Source organism: Urocampus carinirostris, chromosome 6 (genome assembly GCF_059441175.1).
Source record: "Urocampus carinirostris isolate Australia breed hairy pipefish chromosome 6, RoL_Ucar_1.0, whole genome shotgun sequence".
Taxonomy (NCBI): domain Eukaryota; kingdom Metazoa; phylum Chordata; class Actinopteri; order Syngnathiformes; family Syngnathidae; genus Urocampus; species Urocampus carinirostris.
Window position 1 is genome coordinate 24540345 of NC_142354.1, and position 24757 is coordinate 24565101.

The following is a 24757-nucleotide window of genomic DNA, read 5'->3' on the forward strand; positions in this document are numbered from 1 at the left end:
TGCGACCCTAGTGAAGATAGGTGACGCAGAAAATGGATGGATGGAAAAATATGTAGTGTAGAAGAAAGGGGAAAAGTAGAGAAGGGAAGCATGAAAAAGGAAGGAAACTAAGCACTAAGGGGAAAATGGGGGGGGAGAAAAAGAAAAAAGGAGGAAGAAAAAAAAACGTTTTGGGGGGTATCAGCAAGATAGACGACAATTATTTCAGCACCTTTAGGTGTGGCTCTCGACAGGTTAAATCCATCCTAATTCCCCCGCCAAGTATTCTAAAAAACGCCCATTTATATGAAAGTTAATATATTTTTGTTTATTATTCAAGCCAAGAATGTTTTTTTTTGATGAATGAAGTTTTATTCACCAGTAGGAGGCGCTAAAAATACGCAATGTCCCGTTAAACGAGATAAACGTGAAGCCCGTGCACCAGACAAGCGGAAAATACGTCGCAATTTTGATGTTGTGTCCGATTTGGCAACACAGTTGGTTATAAATGAGTGAGTTGACCATGCTTTGTCCCCAAAAGGACTTTGCAATTCTTATATTTTTCTATCTACTGTTTATTCAACTTATTTAATATTGAATTTGAACCTTATTAGCTCTCAGTGCCCCTTTTGCCAAATTGCATGCACGCAAATATGCAAAAGAAAGTCATGTTGGTGTGTTTGAATTGGGATGCTTTCATTTATGGATTGACTCATCACATCTAATCAGATCTCATCCATGCAATGAAATTAAGTATGGCCACTAAATGCAATTTTCTCGAAAGCTTTCATTTGAAGTAAATTTGATGTTTTCTTAAAGGGACAGTGTGTAATATGAAGCACCCCAACTTAATTTATTAGAAAAAGCAGCATGGATTTCGTTAATAGGTAAAATACAAATTAACCAATACACATGCCATGTTTTAATACTCATAGATCAAAAAAATTTTTTTATATGACAAAGGATGAATCTCACCTTGTTTCTATAGTGGTTCCTCCCAAAAACATGATTTTCTTTTTTTTTTTTTGGGGGGGGGGGGGGGGGGGTTTACCCATTTTTTTCTTTCTTGTTTCATTTTCTCTTCCTGTATTATTTCCTTTTGGCTTTTAAAAAATATATATACATATAAGATTCATATATATTTTATTTCTTTCTGTTCCTTATTTTCTCTTTTTCTTTCCTTCTTTTTTTACTTTCCTTTCTTTTTTATTTTCCTTCTTTTTCTGTATTCTTTACTTATTTTTCTTTATTGTGTTTCCCCTTTTTGTTTTATCTATGGTTCTATTTTATTTCCTTTTCCCATTTTTCAGTCATTTTCCTCCTTTTAGTTTTCTTCTTTCTTCTTCCTTTTTTTATTTACTTAGTTTCTTTCTTTCTCCCCATTCCTTTTTTACTTTACTTTTTCTTCTTTCTTATACCTTTATGATGTGTCTATATCTTTTCTTCTTTTTCTTTTCTTTAATTCTCCTTTTTTGCCTTTTTTCCACATTTCTTTTTTCTTTCTTTCTTTTTCTCTTCCTTTTTTTCTTTCTTTACTGTCTTTTATATTTTTATTTTTTGTTATTTTCTTATATCTTTATTTCCTTTTTTCTTTCTTTCTTCATAACTTCCTTTCTTTTTCCTCCCTTCATTCCCTCTTTCCTCTCTTCCTTCCTACTTTCTTTTGTTTTGTTTTCTCGTTTATTTTTCGCCTTAAAAAATGTTTCTTCCCTTTTCTTATATTTTTTTTCCGTTTTGCCTTTGTCCTATCTTCATGAACTGCTGTTCAAAAAACTGAGAAGAATGTTTTTGGTTCACTTTGATTCTTTGTCGTTTGTAATCGTCCTTGAGCTTATTAGCACTCGTTTTTTGATGCACTGCACAACATTTAGCGGTAAAACATTACAAACTGTCCCTTTACAGTTGCCATCAAACAACTTTCTGGCGCTCGTCCGTTGGGCAAGCCTCATCTCCATATATTGTCCTTGCAGTTGGAAGGGGGTCGAGGGGGGTGGTATTGGGGTTGGGGGGGGATCTTCGCAAATGACACCCTCAACCATTTTTTCCTCCTTTTTCCTCTGACGCAATGACGTCAGGAAACGGCGTCAAGCAGGCGGCAGTGTGGACTTCCAGGGCTGCACGCGCTCCCTATTCAATTATTGTCTGTCAATCAGGCGCATAGGAAAAGGACCGAGACACACTAACACATAAATACACGCAAATGCACGTACAATAACAGGATCCCCATATTACTTGAAGAGACATCATTTTGCGCCTCATGGTGGTAAAAAATAAACTTCAGCCATTAAAAAGCAATATTGATATCAATTATAAGCAAGACATATGAACTATCATACAAAATTGATTTTTTAAACCTGGGATATTAGCATTTATTTTACAAAAAAAAAACAAAACAAGGGAGATTACATCATTGTCGACCATCTTGCTGCCTCGGATACCCCTCAAATCGTTTTTTCTTCTTCTTTTCCCCCTTCATTTTGGCTTATTTTCCTTGTCTTTTCCCCTTCCTTTTTCTTTTCTGTTATTTTCCTTTTTCCTCTTTCTTTTTTTAAATTATTTTGCTTGACTTGCTTATCTTTCCTTCTTTTTCTCTTTCTCCCCCTTTTTACAGTTTATGTCTTTCTTTTTCCTTTAATCTTTCTTTCATCTTTTTCCATTTTCACCATTGTTTTTCGTTTTTTTTTCTCCCCATCTTCCTTCTTTCTCTTTTGACTTTGATCTTATATATTTCTTTCTTTGTAGCTTTTCTGCTCTTCTTTCAGATTCCGATTCCGATTCAGATCTACTTTATTGTCATTCTAGTACACGTGTATACAGAACGAAATGTCGATACATCTGACCCGCAGTTTCCTTGAATGTACAGATATAAATAAAATGTTGTATTGAGTTGGAGTATTGAGTACTAATAATATACTAAATAATTATGGCTATCTATAGTATTTTACAGTAGTGCAAATAGTGCAAGAGGAGCAGCTAATGTTTCGTGGAAGGCTTGTTGTGTTTTGGTCACTTTGAGACTCCAAACTTTAAATTCTTCCTTGTGCTCTTTTTGCACTACACAATAGTGACATCTAGTGGTCAATTATTACACACTGTCTTTTTAATGTCAAATACTGTAACTTGAGAGCCTGGCAGCTGTGTGGTTAGCACAAAGCCCCATGGCACAAAGGTCTAGCGTTTAATTCTAGCTATCGTGGGCTTTCCGTGCGGAGTTTGCATGTTCTTTTGGTTGCCTGCATGGATTTCCTTCGGGCACTGAGGTTTCCTCCTCCATTCCAAAGACATGCATGACAGGTTAATTGTCCGGTCTAAATTGTCCCTAGGTGTAAATGAGCGAGTGAGTTGTCTGTCTCTGTGTGCCCTGTGACTGGCTGGCAACCAATTCAGGTTGTCCCCTGCCCAAGGTAGCTGGGATGGGCTCCAGCACCCCCTGCAACGCTACTGAGGATAAGCGGTGCAGAAAATGAACGGATGGATATTAATAGTAGAAATTGTTGAAGTTTTCTAAACGACCACTTTATATAAATTCTAGTAATAATTGTAATTATTATTACTTTTATTGACCTGGTCTGATTCTTTATTAAAATATTGAAATTGTCAAAAGAAAAAGCTCATAAGGATGCCCACTAATATTTTCATCAAGCGCTCTTAAAATTTAGATAAAATACCTTGAAGGGGTGCTGTGTCCACAAGCCCCGCCTCCTACCCTCTCCTCTGGTCTCTCATTGGCCGAGAGTAAGCCTTTCCTTGCGTCTCCGCCCACGCCTTGACAATGGTGGCTGCTGGCTGACAGGCAAGCGGGCGCAGTTACGTGTTGCTTCAAGTCCCAAAGGACAGACCGAGTCTTCTCTTGAAGAACACGAGAACGGACTCTCAGTACCTGAAGGACACCAAGGAGGTTTGTCCATGTGAGTATGCATAAAACACAAATGCTCCGTAATTATATGTTTTTAATTTATCAAATGTTTAATTTTTGCATGGGTTGCTTTCTGCAGGTTTGGACGCAACGTGCATCAGAAGAGTTGAATTCAAATGAAAAAAACGAATGGCCGTATTGAAGATCTTTTGAAGGACAATACCACCCCCCCTACACATTTTGGATATAATTATCTGTAATAATAATAGAAAAATACGCCAAGTCCAAGTCAAAGATGGACGTGGCGGCTGATCAGCCCCGCTGGATGCACCCTCACGCCGTGCTGAACGGCCAGCACCCGGATTCGCACCACCCAAGCCTGGGTCACAACTACATGGAGCCTTCGACGCAACTTCTCCCCCCGGATGAAGTGGACGTCTTCTTTAACCACCTGGATGCTCAAGGAAATCCTTACTACCACAACCCCGCCCGGGCCAGAGTGTACAGCCAAGCGCACGGTACGTTAAAATCCAGACTTAAAAAAAACAATATTATGTTAACGATGAGTGTAATAAAACAACTGTGGCATTTTTTTTTGGGTCAAAAAGCTCGCCTATCTGGGACGCAGGTGTGCCGGCCTCACCTCATCCACAGCCCGGGGCTCTCGTGGTTGGACAGCAGCAAAGCAGCTTTATCAGCCCACCACCACCACAACGCGTGGGCTGTGAGTCCCTTCAGCAAGCCTAGCCTGCACCACCCAGGCTCGGCGTCCCCGGCAGGCCTGTCCGCGGCAGTCTACCCGTCCAACGCGGCCTCCTCCTCCGCCACCTCGCTCACGCCGCCCGCTCACTGCAGCCCACCGCAGCTGTACACTTTTCCCCCGACGCCGCCCAAGGATGCCTCCCCGGACCCAAGCGTACCCTCGCCCAGAATGGACGAAAAGGAATGTATTAAATACCATGTTTCGTTTTCGGATGGGATGAAGATGGAGGGTTCCAGCCCGATGAGAAGCGGCCTGGCCCCGGTGGGTGCTCAAGGTGGCTCCGCTCATCACCCCATCCCGACATATCCCACCTACTCGCTGCCCGCGGCTCACGAGTACGGCGGCAGTTTGTTCCATCCCGGCAGTCTCCTTGGAGCTTCTCCCGGATTCGGCGCAAAGAACAAGAGCAAAACTCGCTCATGCACCGGTGAGTTATCTATTAAGAGCGGACATTTTATTTTCGTGGAAACGTAGATCTAAAATTCCACATGCATGTGATTTTCTTTGGGGAGTAAACCAAAAAGATTGAAGATATTCAACATTGCCTTTGTTATTAACATCAAAACGCCAATGAAATTGTCCCTGCACACCGTTGTATAATGTTAAATACGAGGTTAAACAAACTCCATTATGTACAAAAAAATGAATATATTACGTACATATATTCGGTTGTATATGCACATTGAATTATAGGAAAAATAAAAACTGGGCGATATATTTTTTTTAAATCGTAAAGGTCTTTTTTTAAAGATGCAGCCCTCGTTAACCAATCTTAAGGCAGAAAGTCCTGCGAAAAATGGTCTGAAAACATAAACAAAAATACCTTTTGAATAAGGAAAACATTAAAACCTTATTTTAGCCTTTTTATTTTTAATACTAGTCCATAAAATCCGTTGTAACCTTAAAATCTGGGCTCATTTATAAATTATCATGACTCTTAAAATGCTGCCAATCATAAAAGTAAAGTGTCCTTTTTAAATATAGAAAATAATTTCCCGCAGAAAAAAAAGAAACGGTTATCAAGCGAAAGGCTACACTCATAGCTGAACACATAGACAATAATCCTCTTTTGTTAACCGTGACTGTGTAATTACTTTTGAGCTGGCTTCAGCTCAATTGCATCCAAGATTTGGCAGAACATCCCCAACCTAAACATTTGTAGTTTTAGATGAGCCTTTGTTTGAGAATATTGCCGTATTTTATGAATAAGCCATCATTTGAAAACGAACCACGAAGCACATTTGATAGACACAATTACAATGCATTAACCCTTGTGTCGTCCCCATTTAAAGGCAATCTATGTACTTTTAAAACACCTTACATGGAAATGTGAATAAAAAAAACATTTAGTTTTTTTTCTACAAATCTAGGAAAAAACACGATTTGAGGGCTTTTTTTCTAGGTTTTTAAGAACACAGTGGCGGGTTATTTTGACCCGAAGACATCAGGAGGGTGATACATGATTTTTGATTCAATCATTTGTGTATATAGATTATAAATAAACACACGCACACATACACAAAATATATTAATTATTATCATCATCTTATCATCAAGGATGAAGCTCACATTCATCACGTAGTCTGTGCCTTGAGACAATTTTATAGATTTATTTTCCATTATTGATTTTTTTTTAAACGTAGGTGTGTGTGTCTGTGTGTGTTTAGGCGTTTTGGATTTTAAGGTGGGGAAAAAGGAGTTTAAAAATCTTATTGTACATTGAATTGTTTGAATAGTCAAGTCTAGTCACCTATATTTTTATAGTCCTTCATCACAAAACGTCTCAAAGGACTACACAGGCCACAATTACACCATCCCCAGATCTGAAGCCAACACAGCACTTTGAGTTGCAATTTGTTCTCTGAAAAGTGCTATACAAAATATTTTGATCGGTTTGATTAGTATATATTTTAATGACTTAAAAATTGACTCCACCAGTGACTTCTGAATTTGCCCTCAAAATAATATTCGATGTCTAACTGAAAGTGCAGTTTGAGTGTTACGGAAATCCCCTTTTCACACTTATTCACCTTTATCATTCTCTTTCAGAGGGCCGAGAGTGTGTGAACTGTGGTGCTACATCCACGCCACTGTGGAGACGAGACAGCACCGGTCACTACCTTTGCAACGCCTGCGGGCTGTACCACAAGATGAACGGCCAAAATAGACCACTCATCAAGCCCAAACGCAGATTGGTGAGTCCTCGTCGCGTTTGCATTGGGGGAGCAGTAAATAAGCGTCGAATTGAGTGGGGGAGGACGGACACAATTCCAGGAAACTTATATTTTCCCGAAGAGTTTCCAGGAATTGTTTCTGGAGTTCACCTCTTGCCTCTCTGGCTCGAGATGTCAGCCGGGCGGGACCTCGCCGCTTGTTTCTGCAATCGTTATTACTGCTGCTTCTGATAACGGCGCTGATAGCGGCCCACAAAAAACGACGAGGGGGCTTTCAATATGATCTAATCTTGCTGGCGGGCGTTTGGAGAATACTTCTGTTGAGGGTCTGCGTAGGAAAGAAAGAAATTGGTAAAACACGGTGAACTAGTACTGAAGTATGATGACAATCTCCAAAACTGAGACAAGTATTATGGTGACTGATATTATATAGATCCTACTGATGGTAACGTGAAAAGAAAGGTTTTAAATGAAGACAAATGTAAAGTATATTTAAGAATCACAGGTCAGCTAGGTTTAACTTTCAAACGTAAATCATTTAGTCTGTTTATTTTATTTAGGTTGTGTAACATTTGTCCTTTCAAAAGCAAATTAAAAAAAATCATACGTTTAAATAAGGGTTCAGACAGCTTTCCAAGCCAATTTTCCAATTTCTCCAGTACAATTAAAAAAAAAAGAAAACATTTTATTGTTAATAATAATAATTATTGATTGTCATTATCACCATTATTATTATTGATCCCACCAACACTGACAATGCATTCAAGGTGGTGCACGCCAAAGAAGGTCAATTATTTTTCTTCATTGAATGTGTAGTCTTATCGAGTCAGACTGGCAAGAAACATGGCAAAAGTTTCAAGCATTTACAAACACATCACCCAAAATTCAAGAACTTTTTGAACCTTGAAAAGACAACATTACAATTCAAGAATTTAAGGCTTTCAAGTGCCCGTACAAACCCTGTTAATTGCAGTTTTAAAGCTTTTCACATATTTATGTACTATAATCCTTTATTTTTCTAGTGTTACAAAAACAACCAGTGACATGTACAACTGTGATGTTATAACCTATTATTTTGAAGTCTTGTACAATTAATCACTCTACAACAACAAAAACCCTACTTGCCCAAACATACATTTAAGAAATAAAAGTAGTGTATAATGTACAGGAAAATATTCTTATGTATTTATTTATTATTATTTTTTTTACAAACAAGGACAGATAAGCCAATCATAATGCAGAACATAATGCAGAATATAAATCTGTGAGGAAGCAAGACAGTCAGAGGTGAACCATGTTATAGTGGAGGACAGTCAATTGTACACAGTTATATAAGGATTCATAATATTCATTGACAACCAGTTCAGGGTGTCCACTGCCCACTGCCCGAAGATAGCTGGAATGGGCTCCAGCACCCCGCGACCCTACTGAGGATAAGCGGTGCAGATAATGGATGGATGGATGGAATATTCATTGAACTGATATTTGATAGACAAGTATCTGACAGCAAATATTAATAATAATAACACTACAAAAACATTGGTTTTATTGTGCCTCCAAAAAGGTTGCCTAGCAAATTTCTGTTGCCCCATAAACTAACTTTTTTTTTAAAAAGTTTTAGTAGAGGCAGACTAAACATGCAGTTTAAAAAAAAAAGCATATTATTGACAAATGATGTTTTGATTGTTTAGGATTTTTCTAAGTATAACATGTGCTATTACTTCCACATATCCGCTATCAGTACTGGATTTAGCAAACTGTCGGTTGGAAAACCCTTTATCATGAATCCCTACAATGTATGACATTAGTATTTTGGTTAAAACCACAAAATAAAGCGCATAGTATCATCCTTTATACCAAGAAGTTTGTTTATTTACCTGCAAAGATCAACATTGCGTGGTGGCGCGCATGGAGACCTTCTGAGAGAAAAACAGCTTTGTGATTGATGCAAAATAAATGACTTCAACACGTTATATCAATAATAGCGTATAGGGCCATATTTCAGGTCCAGTTTCCGTAAGGCTCAGCAGTGACTCTTGTGTTCAGTGGCAGCAGCCTTTCAGTTGTTTCCTATCCGGATATCTGACCGGTCCAGATAAAGTGGCGAGCCCGGCGTCTGTTTCCTCCCTCCGCCTCCTAAATAGAGTTAGACCTCATTTTTTAAGTGGTCAGGCACTACGGTGCAAGGAGCACCATTTTAAACCCATCAAGCACCGTTACGCTGTTTTTCAAAAATAGTGACTTCCCTAATGCAGGCTGCATGTTTGAATACATATGAATGTTGAGCAAATAAAGTGAGAGTGGACATGCTACCAAGTGTGGGGGTTGGGGCTAACAAAAACACAAGTTTTGGGGAAAATCGTATTCATTTTTGGAAATTGGTACATTTTTTAAATGATGTTTAAAATGTATGTATTTTGTCCAGAACTATCCAAACACTTAACTTGTAGTAAGCTTGATTCCCTCTGAATCAGGGATTTAATCGGAGGTTGTTGTTTACAAGACGAAACAATGTTTTGGTTTTATTTTACAAATGAACCTAAGTATTGTTCTTGCTTTTTTTAAAGTGAAATTTTCCAAGATCTTATATTTTTCTTCTTGGGAGGCTGATGGTTAAGAGGTTTGCCCTTTTTTGTGGTATAAATTGTTTTGCACAAAATGACAATATTAAAAGTGTCACTTTAACAAAATAACCCTATTTAAAGTTTATTTGTTGTTTAAAAAAACATATGACCATTTCGGGGTAAGTTATTTCCTAGGAACTGACACATAGTATTAAAACAAAAAATATATGGCAATTGTTTCTATAAAACAAAAGAGGATGTTGGGTAAAATCAACTTAAGTGGTCGGCCATCTCACAACTGATTTAAATTGAGTCTTTCTTTCTACAGAGCGAGGAACAAGAGATTTATATCACCACAAAAATGTTATGTTTATAACAACAGATCTCATATATTGTTTTACTGCTCCTTGCATGTGCAAGCATGACAATCATTTTAATCAATCTCTCTTTACAGTCTGCTGCCAGACGAGCAGGCACCTGTTGCGCTAACTGTCAAACCACCACCACGACACTCTGGCGGCGCAACGCCAATGGAGATCCAGTGTGCAACGCCTGCGGCCTCTATTACAAGCTGCATAATGTAAGTCTGAGTGCTGATCGCCAGGTTGGGCCCGCACAATGCCTACAGGGTCCAGTAATCTGGAAGTGAGCGGGGCAGGTTTCACAAATTGTGGAGGCAAAGAGGCGGCTAAGGGAGAGTGAGAGTTGTTTGACCCGCACACACAGGGCTCGGACTTGAAGCTGCTCTTTCCTTTTGTGCTTCATTGTTCTCAATGGTTATTCCTCTGAGAGTCACAATTGTGTGACTGCTATCGAGTGAAACCACAAGGCCGGGGATTGAAATGAACTGAATTAAGACAGGCGACATCTAAATTCTCAACAGCTACAGTTTGTTTTTGCAAATAAGCAGTAAAATGATGTTTTTTAAAAGGTGACACTTTGTGAGAATCAAAGCCAAACACAACCGATAAGTTTAATTATGGGGGTAAAATGATTGCAAATAGCACAACAGTTCCCTTTCAATTCTCAAAAATATTCATTACAATTTCACGGTAGTGAAATTATTTATCGTTTGAAATGTGGAAATTATAATGACGTGACATTTTCCTCACGGCACTGTTGTTTGCTTCCACATTCAAAAAACATACATTTCAGGTTAATTGGCCGGGCTAAATTGTCCCTAGGTGTGAATGAGCGAGTGTGTTGTCTGTCTCTGTGTGCCCTGCGACTGGTTGGCAACCAGTTAAGGGTGTCTCCTGCCCACTGCCCGATGATTGCTGGGATGGGCTCCAGCACCCCCGCGACCCTACTGAGGATAAGCGGTGTAGCTAATGAGATGAGATGAGATGTATATATATAAACATATGTCCAACCATCCATTATCTGAACCGCTTGTCCTCAATAGGTTTGCGGGGGTGCTGGAGCCCATCCCAGCTATCTTCGGGCAGTGGACACCCCAAACTGGTTGTGCTATATTATATATATGTTTTAATAGTTACAAAATTACAATTTCCCCTTAATCGCAATGTATTATTCCTGTAATATCTACTTTTTGGTTCCTCATTGTAAAATAGCCACAAAAGGGCAGTCAATTCTGGTATTAGCCACCAACAAAGGTGCCAATACTCAGTATCAGTACTCACCCATATCGACCTTTCATCTAAGAAAAAGTATCAAAAACTGTAAAAAAAAATGTTTTCAAAATCATTTACAATAGTTATAAATGCATCGCTAGACAAAATACTTTGAAAGAACATACCAAGTACGGGAGCGGAATATTTTTTTGTTCATGCTATCATGAATTTTGAGATCAGAATTTTCACACTTCACGACAGTGGCATGAGAATGGGTGTACTGTCATAAAAGTTTATTTAGATGGATACTCCAACATTGTGTTTGCTTTAAAAATGGAATGAACATGAAATGCTTTTTTTAAAATATAATTTGACGTTGCATCTGGCAATAACATACCAGATTGCAAGGATTGAGTGTGTGAATGAAATGCTACTTTCCCTAAAATAATCTTTTAAGTATACAACCAAATTGTTGTTTACAGTATTTATTTATGTATAACGTGCATTTTTTCCACGTAAATATAAACTCAAACTTTGGGTGAGCGTTATAAGCGAGGTTTTATGGTAGTATATTATAAAATGATTGATCGGTTGAAAAATATCATTGACCACAATCGCAAAACATTGGATGCAATGGGAATCAAACCAATGTCTCCGCAGCGAGAGCACCAAATCCTAACCACTAGACCCCCAGTGACACAGATGACATTCGAAAAGGCATTCGATTTGATCTCAGTGCCGGAGACAGATGTCAGAGAACAGAGAAAAAAAGCATGTTGTCCTGAAAGGTAGAAATAAATGCCCCCCCAAAAAACCTTTGAAGAAAACAACGTCAATGTATGTAATGATGTATCGGACTTTGAAGGACATTAAATCCAGTGTAAATTTTCTATTGGTGTTCAAAGGTTGCATTGTCCATAAAATACATTTATCTTAGTCGCACATATTCAACGTTTGGTCTCTTAAAATAACCAGTTTGAGCTGAGAAATGAAAAATGTATACCAAATTTTTATGTAACAAAATATAGGGGTACGCGTTATACACAAATAAATATTAGATTTCGGTCAGCTGTTTAGGTTCCCAAATGAGTCAAAAATAGCTTAGCCTTAAATACTGCGTGAACATTCATGTTAATAAACAATCCTTTTAAATAATAGGAGATTAAAGGTATTTAATTTTATGAATGACCCACCAATCCTCTAAATTACTCCAAGTCACTTGTGTTTTTAACAATATTTAAGACTCTTAACCTGGGATAATGTACTTTATCTCAACCTCACAACTGTAAAACAATCACTAACAAAACCCTGCCTTTTACCCTTACAGGTGAACCGACCTCTTACCATGAAAAAGGAGGGAATACAGACACGAAACAGGAAAATGTCCAGCAAGTCTAAAAAGACCAAGCGTTGCAACGAGAGTTACGAGGAGTTTACCAAAAGTCTTCATGACAAGAACTCTTTCAGTTCCCTGGCAGGTCACATGTCCATGGGCCACCTGCCGCCTTTCAGCCATGCCGGACACATGTTGCCGACCCCTACCCCGATACACCCATCGTTTGGCCACCCACACCACTCCAACATGGTGACGGCCATGGGCTGACTTTTTAAAGACATTTGAGGGTATTCAGATTGATTATGCAAATGCTATGTCTGACAAAATGAGTCCAATCTGTAGGTACTTAATTTTAATGCGGACAAATAAACGTATTTTGTGTCAGCCCAATACAGAAACTCAAGAACACATGACCTTGCTCCTAACATAAACAGATTGGCCGCATGTCTGCATAGTGGTTCTGTTTGTGTGAATATGTTAATAAAAACTGTAAATATTGTATAAAAAAGTCAATGAACAGATCACTTTCTTTACATGAAATGCTGGAATTGTTTTTTGAGGGGTTTTGCCTTGACAAATACAAAGAAAAAAATAAGGAAACAAAAGCTTTGATTTATAATTTGACATTGTTAATTGTAATTAATTATTATTAAAGTTATTACCATTCAGATAATTTATTTTCACTACTTTGTTCTTCGTTAACTACGATATGAATTTTGTTGTTTCAGTTATGATATTTTATGTGAAGCGCTTTGTTTTGACTTGGTCATCATTTATACTCATGAAATAAAGATATCAACTCCAAAAGTATCAGTTCCTTCTATTTGACATTTATTAGATCCGGGCTCTTCAGATTGTTGGTATTCTGGGAAACCTTTTTTTTTCCATTGTTAGATAAGAAGACTGTATCAAGCCAAGTTGTACCACTGTGTTTACAAAACACCAGACACTGTAGGTCATTATTTAATAGGATCCATAAATCATAATCTTTATCATAATCCTAGCTGAAATAGCCAATTGAAGAACCTTTCTTTAAATAATTGATTGATGTTAACGACTGTGGCAAACCATAAAAAATAACTTTTAACCAGAGCTGCAACAATGAATCGATAAAATCGATTAAAGTCGATGATTAAAAGCTTTGGCAATGAACTAGTTTATCGATTTCCTTTGTCCCGCGATCTATGCGTCACTCAGCACGTCTCGGAGCCAGTGACATCACACAAAGCGCGGGTCAGCGAGTGTAACAGAACGAGGTGGCGTGCGAACTTAGACGCTATTCTCAAAAGCTCGGTGAATTCGGCTCATGAAACATGATGAACATGGAAAAAAAAGTTTGACTGAAGTCTGCAAAAGTGTGGGAGCACTCCACACTTCACAGAACAAAAAAAGTGATATTGCACGGGAGCATCACGATGGTGAGGCAGCACTCAAAACCAGAACATGGAGTCACTGACGAGGATGAAGGGAGGTCAGTAGAAGGATAAGCCACATTATTTGTTTTTATTTGTTGGTTATTCAGTCAAATCATCTTAAGAATTGTTTAATAGTGCTGCATAAAAAAACCTGCATCAACCTTTATTTTTTCTGGAAAAGTCTGAGTGATTAGGTGAGGGAAACGTAACGTTAGTCTCCTGGTTGCTCGTTTGATGTGCTAGCATTTGCTTGCATTTGCTGGGCCTAACAGGATTAATAGTGACTCCGTGTATGTGAGCGAGGTACTTTTTATTTCAGTTAAATGAAAGTATAATGTTTATCAGGGCACAGCACAAAAAAAAAACTGTACTGTACCGATCACAAATTAACAAAAGGAAACAGCAAATTATTTGTACCAAACAGGGGGAAAAAAGTCAGCTAAACAATAAAATATTATCATAAACATGTTCCCAAAGGGAGTATGTTTAAGCAGTGTTTAACTATGCTTTATAAATGTGCTCAACTTGCACTAAATGGTGTTAACAAGGTTAGGATTAGGCATCAAGTTTTACCTTTCTGGCAAAGTCTGAGTGATTCTTGTGTCCTTATAAATTGTGCCATTATAATAATCATACTATACATTTTAATCTCAATAAAAAACAGCAAACAATGACAAGCTTCTTGATGAGAAAGAGACTTCATGCACGCTACAGCAAGCAGCTGTCATCACTGAGAGCATCCTTAACATGATCCTCATTGACATGCTCATATTTTTGCATTGCGATGCGAGTTAGTAAGCATAGGTAATAGTGGTTACTTTTTGCCCTTTAATGTCGAAAATCATGTTATTGGGTTTTCACATTTGCAGAATCATGCCCCCTTAAATATTACAAATACAATTTTTTTTTGCACATTTAGAAAGACTATCTTATACATTCTTAGGTGTATACTATTGAATTTTATGTATTTTGTTCATTTTTAAGTTATTTGACAAACACTTGGAATGTTAATGTTGATACATGTCACTGGGTTTTCAGATTTACAATGATTTCTTGTCCCAAAAGCTCATGTCACTTAAAGAACAAATATGCCTTTTTGCACTTATATAAAAAGTATATATTTGCAGGTGTATAACATATATTTGAAAGTATTTTGTTTATTATTTGGCAAACACTGATTTTTAAAAATTGTTTAATATAGTAGAATAGTCTGTTTTATCCATTATTGTCTTATTTGTACAGACAATTTAATAATTTGAATAAATAAGAGGACATTAATGATGTTTTTTTAAAAAAAATCTAATTAATCGATTAATCTAAAAAAATAACCATCAGATTAATCGGTTATCAAAATAATCGTTAGTTGAGGCCCTACTTTAAACATTCTTGAAAATGTATCCAGGTGGAAAAAAATAAATATATCAATATTATTATTTAGTTATGATTCCAGCATTTCTCGTTGCATCATCCCATTTTAATGCCAGGATAATTTGCATTACGTACAAGTTAAATAGATATTCATCTGGACCCATTTCAAATCCTGTTAAGGATTAAGTGCATCACATGTCTGATAATAATGAATTGACCTAAAAAACATAGTATAAATGTTGGACGTGGTAATAATGTCCCAATAAAATCAAGGCAAAAAGCTATGTCTCATCTCATCTCATCTGACAAAAAACTAATTAAGATGAAATGTACTAAACATATCAGTCATATTGGGTACGACACGGGTCAGCCTGAGTGCAACACAGTCGCTACTCTAGATTTCGCTGACCCTTGACACTGGAAGCACTTATTCCGTCCTTCTTCTGGGCCCTCCTACCTCGCACATGGAATTATTCATGGACAGTTTTAAAATGTCACGTCCTCCCCGAGAACATGACAAAGCAATACAAGGAGGCACTTCCCATAAAAGTTGAGAAAAAATGGAAAGAGAAACTTTGGGACTGGGTGGCCATAGTAAATCAGCTCATAAGTAAACTACATACTTTCAACGTACAACTTTGTGGACACAGCCTCCCTGTTCATTCTTTTGTTTTTCTAGTTAACTCAATTAATGGACTGCAAAACACAGCCAGAATTGAGTTGAGAGGAGTGAACTAGCAGAAAATGAAATGATAACAGATGAAACGAGGGGAAATTGACCACGAGACAAAGCTTGAAAATTACATACTGGGGATGCACATGATGGCAACATCACATTAACTGGAACTATGAGCTTCTAAGAATTCATAGGAAAGAAAAGGCCAGAATACATGGCAAAATACAAAAGTATTGGTCCTGAATCACAAACACAAAATGTCCAGGAAAGACCAAAGCTCTTGAAGGCCTCAAGTCACAAAGCAACATACGTCTCCAATCTCATGACGATTTCCAAGACAAGGAAACCCTCTCTTGAGAAAAAAACAGCTCGATTCTGAGGGAATCGCCTTAAACCTTTAGACGTTTTTCGTAAGACTGGCTTCAGGGCAGAACGGACACGCAGAAGTCCTGAATAGCCTGAAAATGTCTAGGACGACCGAATCTTTCGAAAGGCTTACAAACCAATGTAAATTAATAGATTGTTCAAATTTAAAAATGTTCAAAGCTTTAAAAAGCCAGAAGAAACAAAGCAAGGCAAAAAAGGAACCTGCTTATAAAAATGTTCTAGATTGGCTAGAGCTCCATGAAGAAACAAAGCTCAATTCACAGAGCTTTTTAGACATGTTAGAAAGCTGACTTTCAGGACTGAATTTAGACAGGATTGCAGCAAAATGTCTATGACATACATCTCGAACATGTTACCTTTTACGATCCACTGAATTTGGAACTGTTTTGCAATTATTTGATCAAATATTTTCATTGTGTTTAATGACCCAAAACAATATGTTATGTGTATCTGAAAGCAATCTGCAAATAAAGTAAAGCGCCCCTTTTAAATCGAGCAATGAAACGCTACAATCAAATTAGAACCTTTCAGCATTTGTTTTGAAGTGGCAAGTATGTGTATCAGACTTTTGTAATGCCATAAATGCACAGCATCTTATCATAAACATAGAAGTACTAATTATAGTAGTAATCATTTAATGTTAAGAGAGTAAGAGACTTTAGCTAAGGAGAAGAATAAAACACCACTAAACCCCTTTTATTAGCTGTTGCATTTTCGTAATGGAGTATGACTCTTTTAATTGCTTTGGTTAATTTGCTAAATTGTGGAGTTGGATTCAATTGTACTACATAAAGTGTTGATCTACCAACATTGTTTATCAAAAAGGTATAGGTCATTTTCTGGTCAATAAAACTTCAGAATAATGTTTTGGGGAAAAAAAAAGAAATAAACTCAATGCTTTGTTGGCTTGATGATTTAGAAGAGAGCGTATAGCTCGGAAGAGGAATAGGGAGTGGTCAGAAGCAATCACCATTTGAGATGACAAACGACCCTGAATTTCTAGATCCATCCATATCCCTTCTGTCATCCCCTGGGTGATTATGCCACAACCCCAACTACGATGTAGTTTGCACACTCTAAGGCAACACTGAACATTAAAGAACAAATTGTGATGGGTTTCCGTGGCATTTGGATTCTATAGACAAAGTTTAGTTAGTGTTTGCTAAAATCTCATGACAATAATACCAAAACACAAAAGAATAAAACGCAAAGAAAGGAAGCACTATGATCAAGCATGTCTAGCAAGAAGATCGAATAAATCTCCACAGAGATGCAAGGGCATAATTCATCCCAAGGGTCGGGAACCTATAACCATATATGGCTCTTTTCATGAAGTTCCAAATAAGCCTCAACGATATTAATTAATTGCAGAAGGGAGACAAGTTTAAAGGGGTATATTTGTTAATTTGGGACATAGGCTCTGGCATTATTCTTAATTCATAAATAGTGTCAAATTATCTAACGTCACACAGTGAAATTAAAAGCTGAAAATTTAGATTTTGTCTGGAGAGCGGGTTTGGTTATTTTTGTGAACCTTGTCTTAAAATATATGGTATGAATCTCTCACACTTAAAAAGCAAACATTTGCGATTATGGCTCTTTGGGTCAAAAAGTTTCTCGACCCCTGATCTAGCTTATGTCAGCATTAATAAAGAAATCCACAGTTCTACCAGTTGTCACCGTCATTATCAGTGTTTAAATAAGAAAGAATACTATCCGTATAAATTCAGAGGTTTTCAGGCACTGCATTTACTTCATGACTATTTATAAAAGTGTGCATTGTACACGGATGCACATTCACAAAAGTTGACAAGCAGCATTCCCATTAGAAAGCAGGACACTCTCCAACCACCTGAGCCGTAACCACTGACAGTCCCTTTCAGAACTGCTTTTCTTCACCTGTCTGGGGAAGACAAATTCATCCCTCTTGTCTCAGAACAATCCCTTCTTTTTTCCCGGCGCTTGCACTGCTGATAGGAGGAGGGAGAGTCACTCAGTCAGGGAGGTGTGCTGAGTTGCAGTCCACTGGGGGAGCCCCTGGGACTGGGCGTCTATCTTATAACATTGTTGACAAAAAGCCCGAGGTTCAGCCCCCAGGAAATTCTAGTGGGGGGCATCAATGCCGGTAAGGAGTTTTACCTTTACCAGTGCTGGATTTACAGTATATATATAATTATGCCAAGGTTTTATGAAACCGTGAAACAGCAACTTAAGAGCTTTCAGTTGTCATTTATCTGCTTTTCATGTTTCAAATGTCCCAAGTGGTACAAAACCAAAGTACAATACAAAAATAATCCTGTACTCCCTTAGCACAAAACTATTTCATGTAAAGAAAATTTCTTGTCCCACTCTTAGTGAAAACCACTTATGTCATCTTCTACTCCTTTTCAGAATGGTGTCCATTCATCTCTTTTGAGATGTCACATTCATCCAACTTTTGATCCTTTCCCGTCCTATCCCGTGGTTGAATATAGATTTGATTCTTATTCCTGTGGAATCCAGAAGGCATTATGATGAATGTGGCATTTCCCAAAATGTCAGCCTCAATCCGGCAAGTACCTCAAATGTTCATTTTGTTTTTAGCGTTAAGCTTTAAAACTTTAACTAAGGTTAAAGCTGCTTTAACTTAAGAGTAAGAGCAGCTTTAAAGCTTCATAAATGTAAATAGTGTGCATTTATATAGCGCTTTTCAAGTTACTGAACATCATACTTACCCACTCACACATACACTCACACACACCGATAGCAGTGTCAGCCATGCAAGGCAACTACCTGCTTGTTGGGAGCTTTAGGGATTCAGCGTCTTACCCAAGGACAATTGGACATAGAACACGGAGGAGCCATGAATCGAAATTGCGAGCTTTTGATCCCAAGAGGAGTGCTTTACATCCTGAGCTACTGCCGCCCCATCTTTTGAGTTAAAATTAACACGTTGAAGCTTTAACTTTGACAACATTATTCTTAGGGAAAAACAACAATTGGTCATTTGAAGTAGAAAAACGTAAAAGTCTTTATGATTGGTTGACAGAATTTACACAACACAACAGATGTCAACAAAAACAAAGTTTCTCAAACAAAGCTCGTCTTCATTAAGGAACCAATCACCAAGAGCAAAAAGTCTCAATCGATGCCTTTTTTGTTTAGAATTCAGTAATAGTTTATCAGGCAAGTCTAAATTTCTAAGCACACTAAGGACACGCAGGTTTGCATACATTTCACGATATGTTTGTGGTTGGGATCTAACTGTGACATCCCCCTGTTCACAGCACGACTTAGTTTCCTCTGTCAAGCTGTTTTACATTTCCTTTCTCTTTTATTGCTCTTTTAATAGTTTGTATACAATTTGCGAAACTGTGTCACTGTAACCCGTACAAATGTGTGACACAGCTCAAACATATTTTATGCATCAGGCGTTCTGAGTGCAATTCTAATCACCGTTTTATGACGTTTGATCATAAAGAGGACACAAGCCGTCTCATGTTGCGCCACGCGAGAAGCAGCGTTGTGTGAAGATGATACGACGACTTTACCACACGTAGGTGGGGCCAGGGGCCGAATAGTGGAAACGGGGCCAAAGGAAACTGGAGACACGTACGTGAATGCCAAATAGAGAAAAACTGGCAATAAAAGGAAGACAAACACGGATGTTTCTCACCTGTAGCCTCGACCGGTGTCCCTCCCCCTTCAACTTTCCACACCAGATTCTTCACATCTTTCATTTCAGTGCTATTGTTGCGTAGGCCAATATCCAACACCCTGCATTGTACTCGTGACAGCGGCAATGTAGAGAGTATGTTGCGTCACCTGCAAGAGTCATGACTCAAATATAAATCACTGCAAGAATTGATGATTGCTCCAATATGTTGATCTTATTATAATCAAGGAGGGATGCACAATGTACTCAGTATGGGACCAATAATGGTCGACCGGACAATTGAAAGAGTCCAACAACAACTGACAAGTTCAAGCGACTTTTACCGCATAAGCAGCGGAACGTCTGCCAATTATTTTCAGTGAGATCAAATGGAGGAATATGCAACGTAGACAAAAGCAGATCAGCCATGCTGAGGGAAAACTTAGATAAGCTACAAGCCAATAGTGATAAAGTGGTTTATACAGTAAAAATGGGTGGACAGAAAAAACAAAAACACAGGACTATATACAAAGGACCACAGATAATTGAATTGCAACTAAGGTTAGGGATATTCTGTTTTTATTTTGGTATTTCAATGGTTTAATATAGAAATGGATTGTAGAGCTAAATATTTGGGTTGCTAAATATCTGCACATACAGATCCTTTTAATTCCATGCCTTGTTAATCCTTGAAGTATTATTAAATATCTAATAGAAATTAATTGGTTCATCCATATCATCCATAATTATTTTTTATTCAGTGCTTTACATCTTAAAATACTCTTCAAATTTAATTTTGAATCACGCCATTAGCGAGAAACCAGGTAAAGTTAACAGACAAAGTAATGTTTCTACCTTCTGTGTGTCTTATTCAGACACAGAAAATCCCAAATTTAGAAATAAAAATAAATAAACAAATATTTCTTCCAGTGGGGCAGTACGGCGGCGCAGTGGTTAGCGCATGTGCGGCACAGTTCATGTCTTGGGAACCTCCTGCGTGGGTTCAAATTCAGCTCCAGACTTCCTGTGCGGAGTTTGTATGTTCTCCCCGTGCTTGCGTGGGTTTCCTCCGGGCACTCCGGTTTCCTCCCACATTCCAAAAACATGCATGTCAGGTGAATTGGCCGGTCCAAATTGTCCCTAGGTGTGAATGAGCGAGTGAGTTGTCTGTCCCCGTGTGCCCTGCGATTGGCTGGCAACCAGTTCAGGGTGTCCCCTGCCCACTGCCCGATGATTGCTGGGATGGGCTCCAGCAACCCCGCGACCCTACTGAGGATAAGCGGTGTAGCTAATAAGATGAGATGTCTTCCAGTTACATTCATTTACTTTTATTCACAGTTTGAATTCAAGACTGAAAGGATTTCCCACTCACTTCTCTTTTGAAAAACGCACATGATCAAAGTGCTCTTTTACACCCTCACATTGTAAATTTATGTTGTTTTATAAAACACTTCCTTCCATGAACTATTGTCTTAAACTACATGTATAGACAAAGCTGCTCCTGAATGAAACAGCCACATAACAAACCCTGTGGATTGAGTGCCACCGTTTGCAATTTAAGGTGACCGTATATCGATCCATCCATAATCTGAACTGCTTATTCTCTAGGGTCACCAGGGGTGCTGGAGCCCATCTCTGCTATCTTCGGGCAGTGGGCAGGGGACATCCTGAACTGGTTGCCAGTCAATCGCAGGGCACACAGAGACAGACAACTCAGTCGCTCATTCACACCTAGGGACAATTTAGACCGGCTAATTAACCCCACATGCATGTCTTCGGAATGTGAGAGGAAACTGGAGTACCCAGAAGAAACTCACACAAGGACGAGGACAACATGCAAACTCAGCAAAGGACGGCTGGTAGCTGGATTTGAACCTAAGGCCTCAGAACTGTGCCGCGGACGAACTAACCACTCAGCTGCCGTGCTGCCCTGGTGACAGGATAATTTAGGCTAAAAACTTCATTGACTGCACTTCGCCAACTGACCACAGGTCAGAATTACGGGTAGCCATACCTCCAAAAAATAGTTTTTGTTGGTGTAATACGCGGACACACAATGGCAGCTTCGTTTTCGGGGTAGAGCTGTCGCTGACCAATCGGTGGTCGTTCTTGAATGGTGTGACAATTTAGTTCCTGGAACTGTGTCTTGGAACTTATATCGAGGAAGTACCAAGAATGGGGGTGCCAGGGACCGAGAACCAAGTACTTTTTCATAATGGAAAATGCGAGGCAAGGAAAACTGGCACCGTTTGGTGAAAAGGCGCCTTAAATGTAGTAGTACCTTACGATTGTTTCACCTTGAATAAGATGTTTTTTGGGCCACCTCATGACAGCATTTTCCCCACTACACGACATTAACCACAAATTATTATTTTTTCTTACTGTATTTATCAGGTATGGGTCCTAAGGCCATATTCGGTGGCTGGGGATCGGCGTGCCAAAGATCCCTCCTTTGGCTCCTACCTAGCTCTCTATGAACCCTACCCTTTTGGCCTCTTCCACAGGTGGTGAGCCCATGGGAAGGGGGACCCACGTTGTCCCTTCGGGCTGTGCCCAGCCAGACCCCGTGAGCGAAGGCCTGGCCACCAGGCGCTCGCCAGTGAACCTCACCTCTAGGCCTGGCTCTAGTAGGGGGCCCCGGTAACCCGTGTCCGGTCGAGGAAAATCCGTTTGGACCCTGTACTGGTCCGTCATGGTGAAGAGCGAGCTGAGCCGAAAGGCAAAGCCCTCGATTTATCGGTCGATCTACATTGTGTTGAGCCGCTGCTCCACCGCATTGAGAGGAGCCAGTTGAGGCAGCTCTGGAATCTGATAAGGATGCCTCCTGGACACCTCCCTCGGGGGGTGTTCCGGGCATGTGCCACCAGCAAGAAGCCCTGGAGAAGACCCAGGACATGCTGGAGGGACTACGCCTCTAAGCTGGGCTGGGAAGGCCTCTGGATCTCGACAGATGAGCTATATGAAGTGGCTGGGGATAGGGAAGTCTAGGCTTCCCTGCTGAGGCTGCTGCCCCCGTGACCCAACCCCTGATAAGCGTAAGAAAATGGATGGATGGGTCCAAAGGCTTGCTGTGATGCTATAAAGAGAAGCAAAAACATGATATCCATTGAAATTAAGCTCTAAATTATTAAAAAATGCGAAGAAAGCAGACGATTCACTATTCTTTTCGCTAAATTGAATGACTGTATTTGAAGGCGATTAAATCAAGAAACTCTTCTTAGGGGATAGAGGAAGGTGGAAAGTTTAAAATTAGTTTTATTTTTAATCTGCCTTCGACATCTCTTCCCCCTCCTCATCATCCACCCGCAACTCCACTCAAACAGCTACAATTTCACTTTTCTTCACATATATATTTATGTATAATGATATTTAATCATATGCACATTTATTATTACTGTTTTGTTATTTTTTTGTTTTCATCTTGGGTACAGAACTACAGTGAATTACCATATGTTTCTATCCCCTGCCATTTGACAGTCTATTGTCAATTAATTACATACAGGAAAAATATAATTCTTGATTCTCAGTTCTCTTTGTATCATCAAAAAAACAAAACCATACTCCACATGCTAATTAAATCTGACTCATTTAGAAGGCACGCACAAAATTTGCATGGTAGATTGGAGACAAAGACACACTCACCTAGCGGCTATAAAGGAATATTCCACATGTAAGAGTGAACCGGGTCCAGTAAAATTCTGTTGCAGGAAATCCGACAAGACACAGCCCACATACTCCAAGGATGTAGACATGCTGGAGGCCTCAATTGTTGGAGAGGGAAAAAGAGGAAGTTAGTTCGAGTCTGTTGCGTTAGTTGAAAACACAAAAAAAACGAAACTGAAATGGAAAGATGTCAACTCAAGTGTATTTGTTAAGGAGGCGCCACCATAGAAATATTGTACACATGAAAGCCCACATTTGTAATTTCTGGAGCATGGCACTTGCATACCTGTCAACCTCCACGGCTCCATGCCAGTACAAACTGTCATATTTTCCCGTACAAAATACAGAATGATCGTACACTATATACTGTATATATAGGTTTTTCGGAATGATGCATGATGGGAAATCCCCAAGCGGCGGACGCATGCGCACTGTCGCATCAAACCGCACGCTTCGTTTGCAACGAAAAAAAAAACGATAACCGAGATAGAGGCTTCTGCGGCGAACTCCTTTGACTTTGACCGTTTCGTGATATTAGGTGTATACAAATTTGCGTTTTCCCGTAGAGTTCCTTGTACGTCTTACTCGTCTTAAAATGCATTAAAAACGTACTTTGTGCGGAAAAACCGTACAGGTTGACAGGTATGCACTTCATATTCTTTTAGTATTTTATTGTGTCTGTTTTATCACTATTTACTCAGTCTTTTCTATACGACTTTGTCACTTTTTTACGTTAGCCACATAAAAAAACAACAATGTAAAGCAGTGCAGTCTGTAAAGACCAACAAGTGAGCATTATGAGGCTAATTAGCTTATGGCTAAAAGAAACCTTACACGTTTATTGAAAAGCAGCCTTAAAGTGAGCACAGAGCAAATAAATAATGCAGTGGCACTAAAATACGGACTTACTTTTAGATTATTTAATTAGTGAATGAATTAGCCATTATATCAACTGTAGGTATTTGAATGAAAACAAAACTCCCATGGCTTTCTTTCAAACTACAATTAGCAGATTCTTTTATTTGATTGGCTAAACGCAATGTCAATCATTTAAACAGCGTTTATGTATTTCAAAGTAAAACGCAGGTTTCTCCTTTTTCTGAAAAGAAGAAAGAAGCTGTTTTAGCACACATCATAAATTAATCGACATCAAAGGACACAACTTTTACAACAGTGTTTTTCTTCTAGATTTCAATTTGATTGAAATGAAAAAGAGACCTGGGCACACCTTTGAAAAGACGGTTAAAAGATGCTGGCGATACTGTATAGTAAAAGTCTATTTTTTTATGGTTGGCACTTTTTAAATTTGTTTGTTTGTTTGTTTTATATAATATTTACACAATAATAAATAAGGTGGATCAACAAAGT

The 24757-nt window shown here is 38.7% G+C and overlaps 1 protein-coding gene and 1 long non-coding RNA gene across 2 annotated transcripts in view; one reads left to right on the forward strand and one right to left on the reverse strand.

Annotated features, from left to right (window-relative positions):
* Positions 1-24399, reverse strand: part of LOC148364329 (uncharacterized) — a 34442-nt gene extending 10043 nt beyond the window's left edge. Inside the window, exons 1-5 of the long non-coding RNA XR_015850747.1 lie at positions 24299-24399; positions 23369-23487; positions 19748-19896; positions 6923-7100; positions 3648-3859 (exon numbers count right to left, since the gene is read on the reverse strand). This is a non-coding gene — a long non-coding RNA (uncharacterized LOC148364329). The remainder of the gene's footprint in view (positions 1-3647; positions 3860-6922; positions 7101-19747; positions 19897-23368; positions 23488-24298) is intronic.
* gata2b (GATA binding protein 2b) lies at positions 3949-13056 on the forward strand. Its single transcript, XM_088338394.1, has 5 exons — positions 3949-4353; positions 4444-5025; positions 6648-6793; positions 9791-9916; positions 12238-13056. The coding sequence occupies exons 1-5, from the start codon at positions 4131-4133 to the stop codon at positions 12511-12513; spliced, it is 1353 nt and encodes a 450-aa protein (XP_088194520.1). The 5' UTR covers positions 3949-4130; the 3' UTR covers positions 12514-13056.
* Positions 24400-24757: the final 358 nt, after the last annotated feature.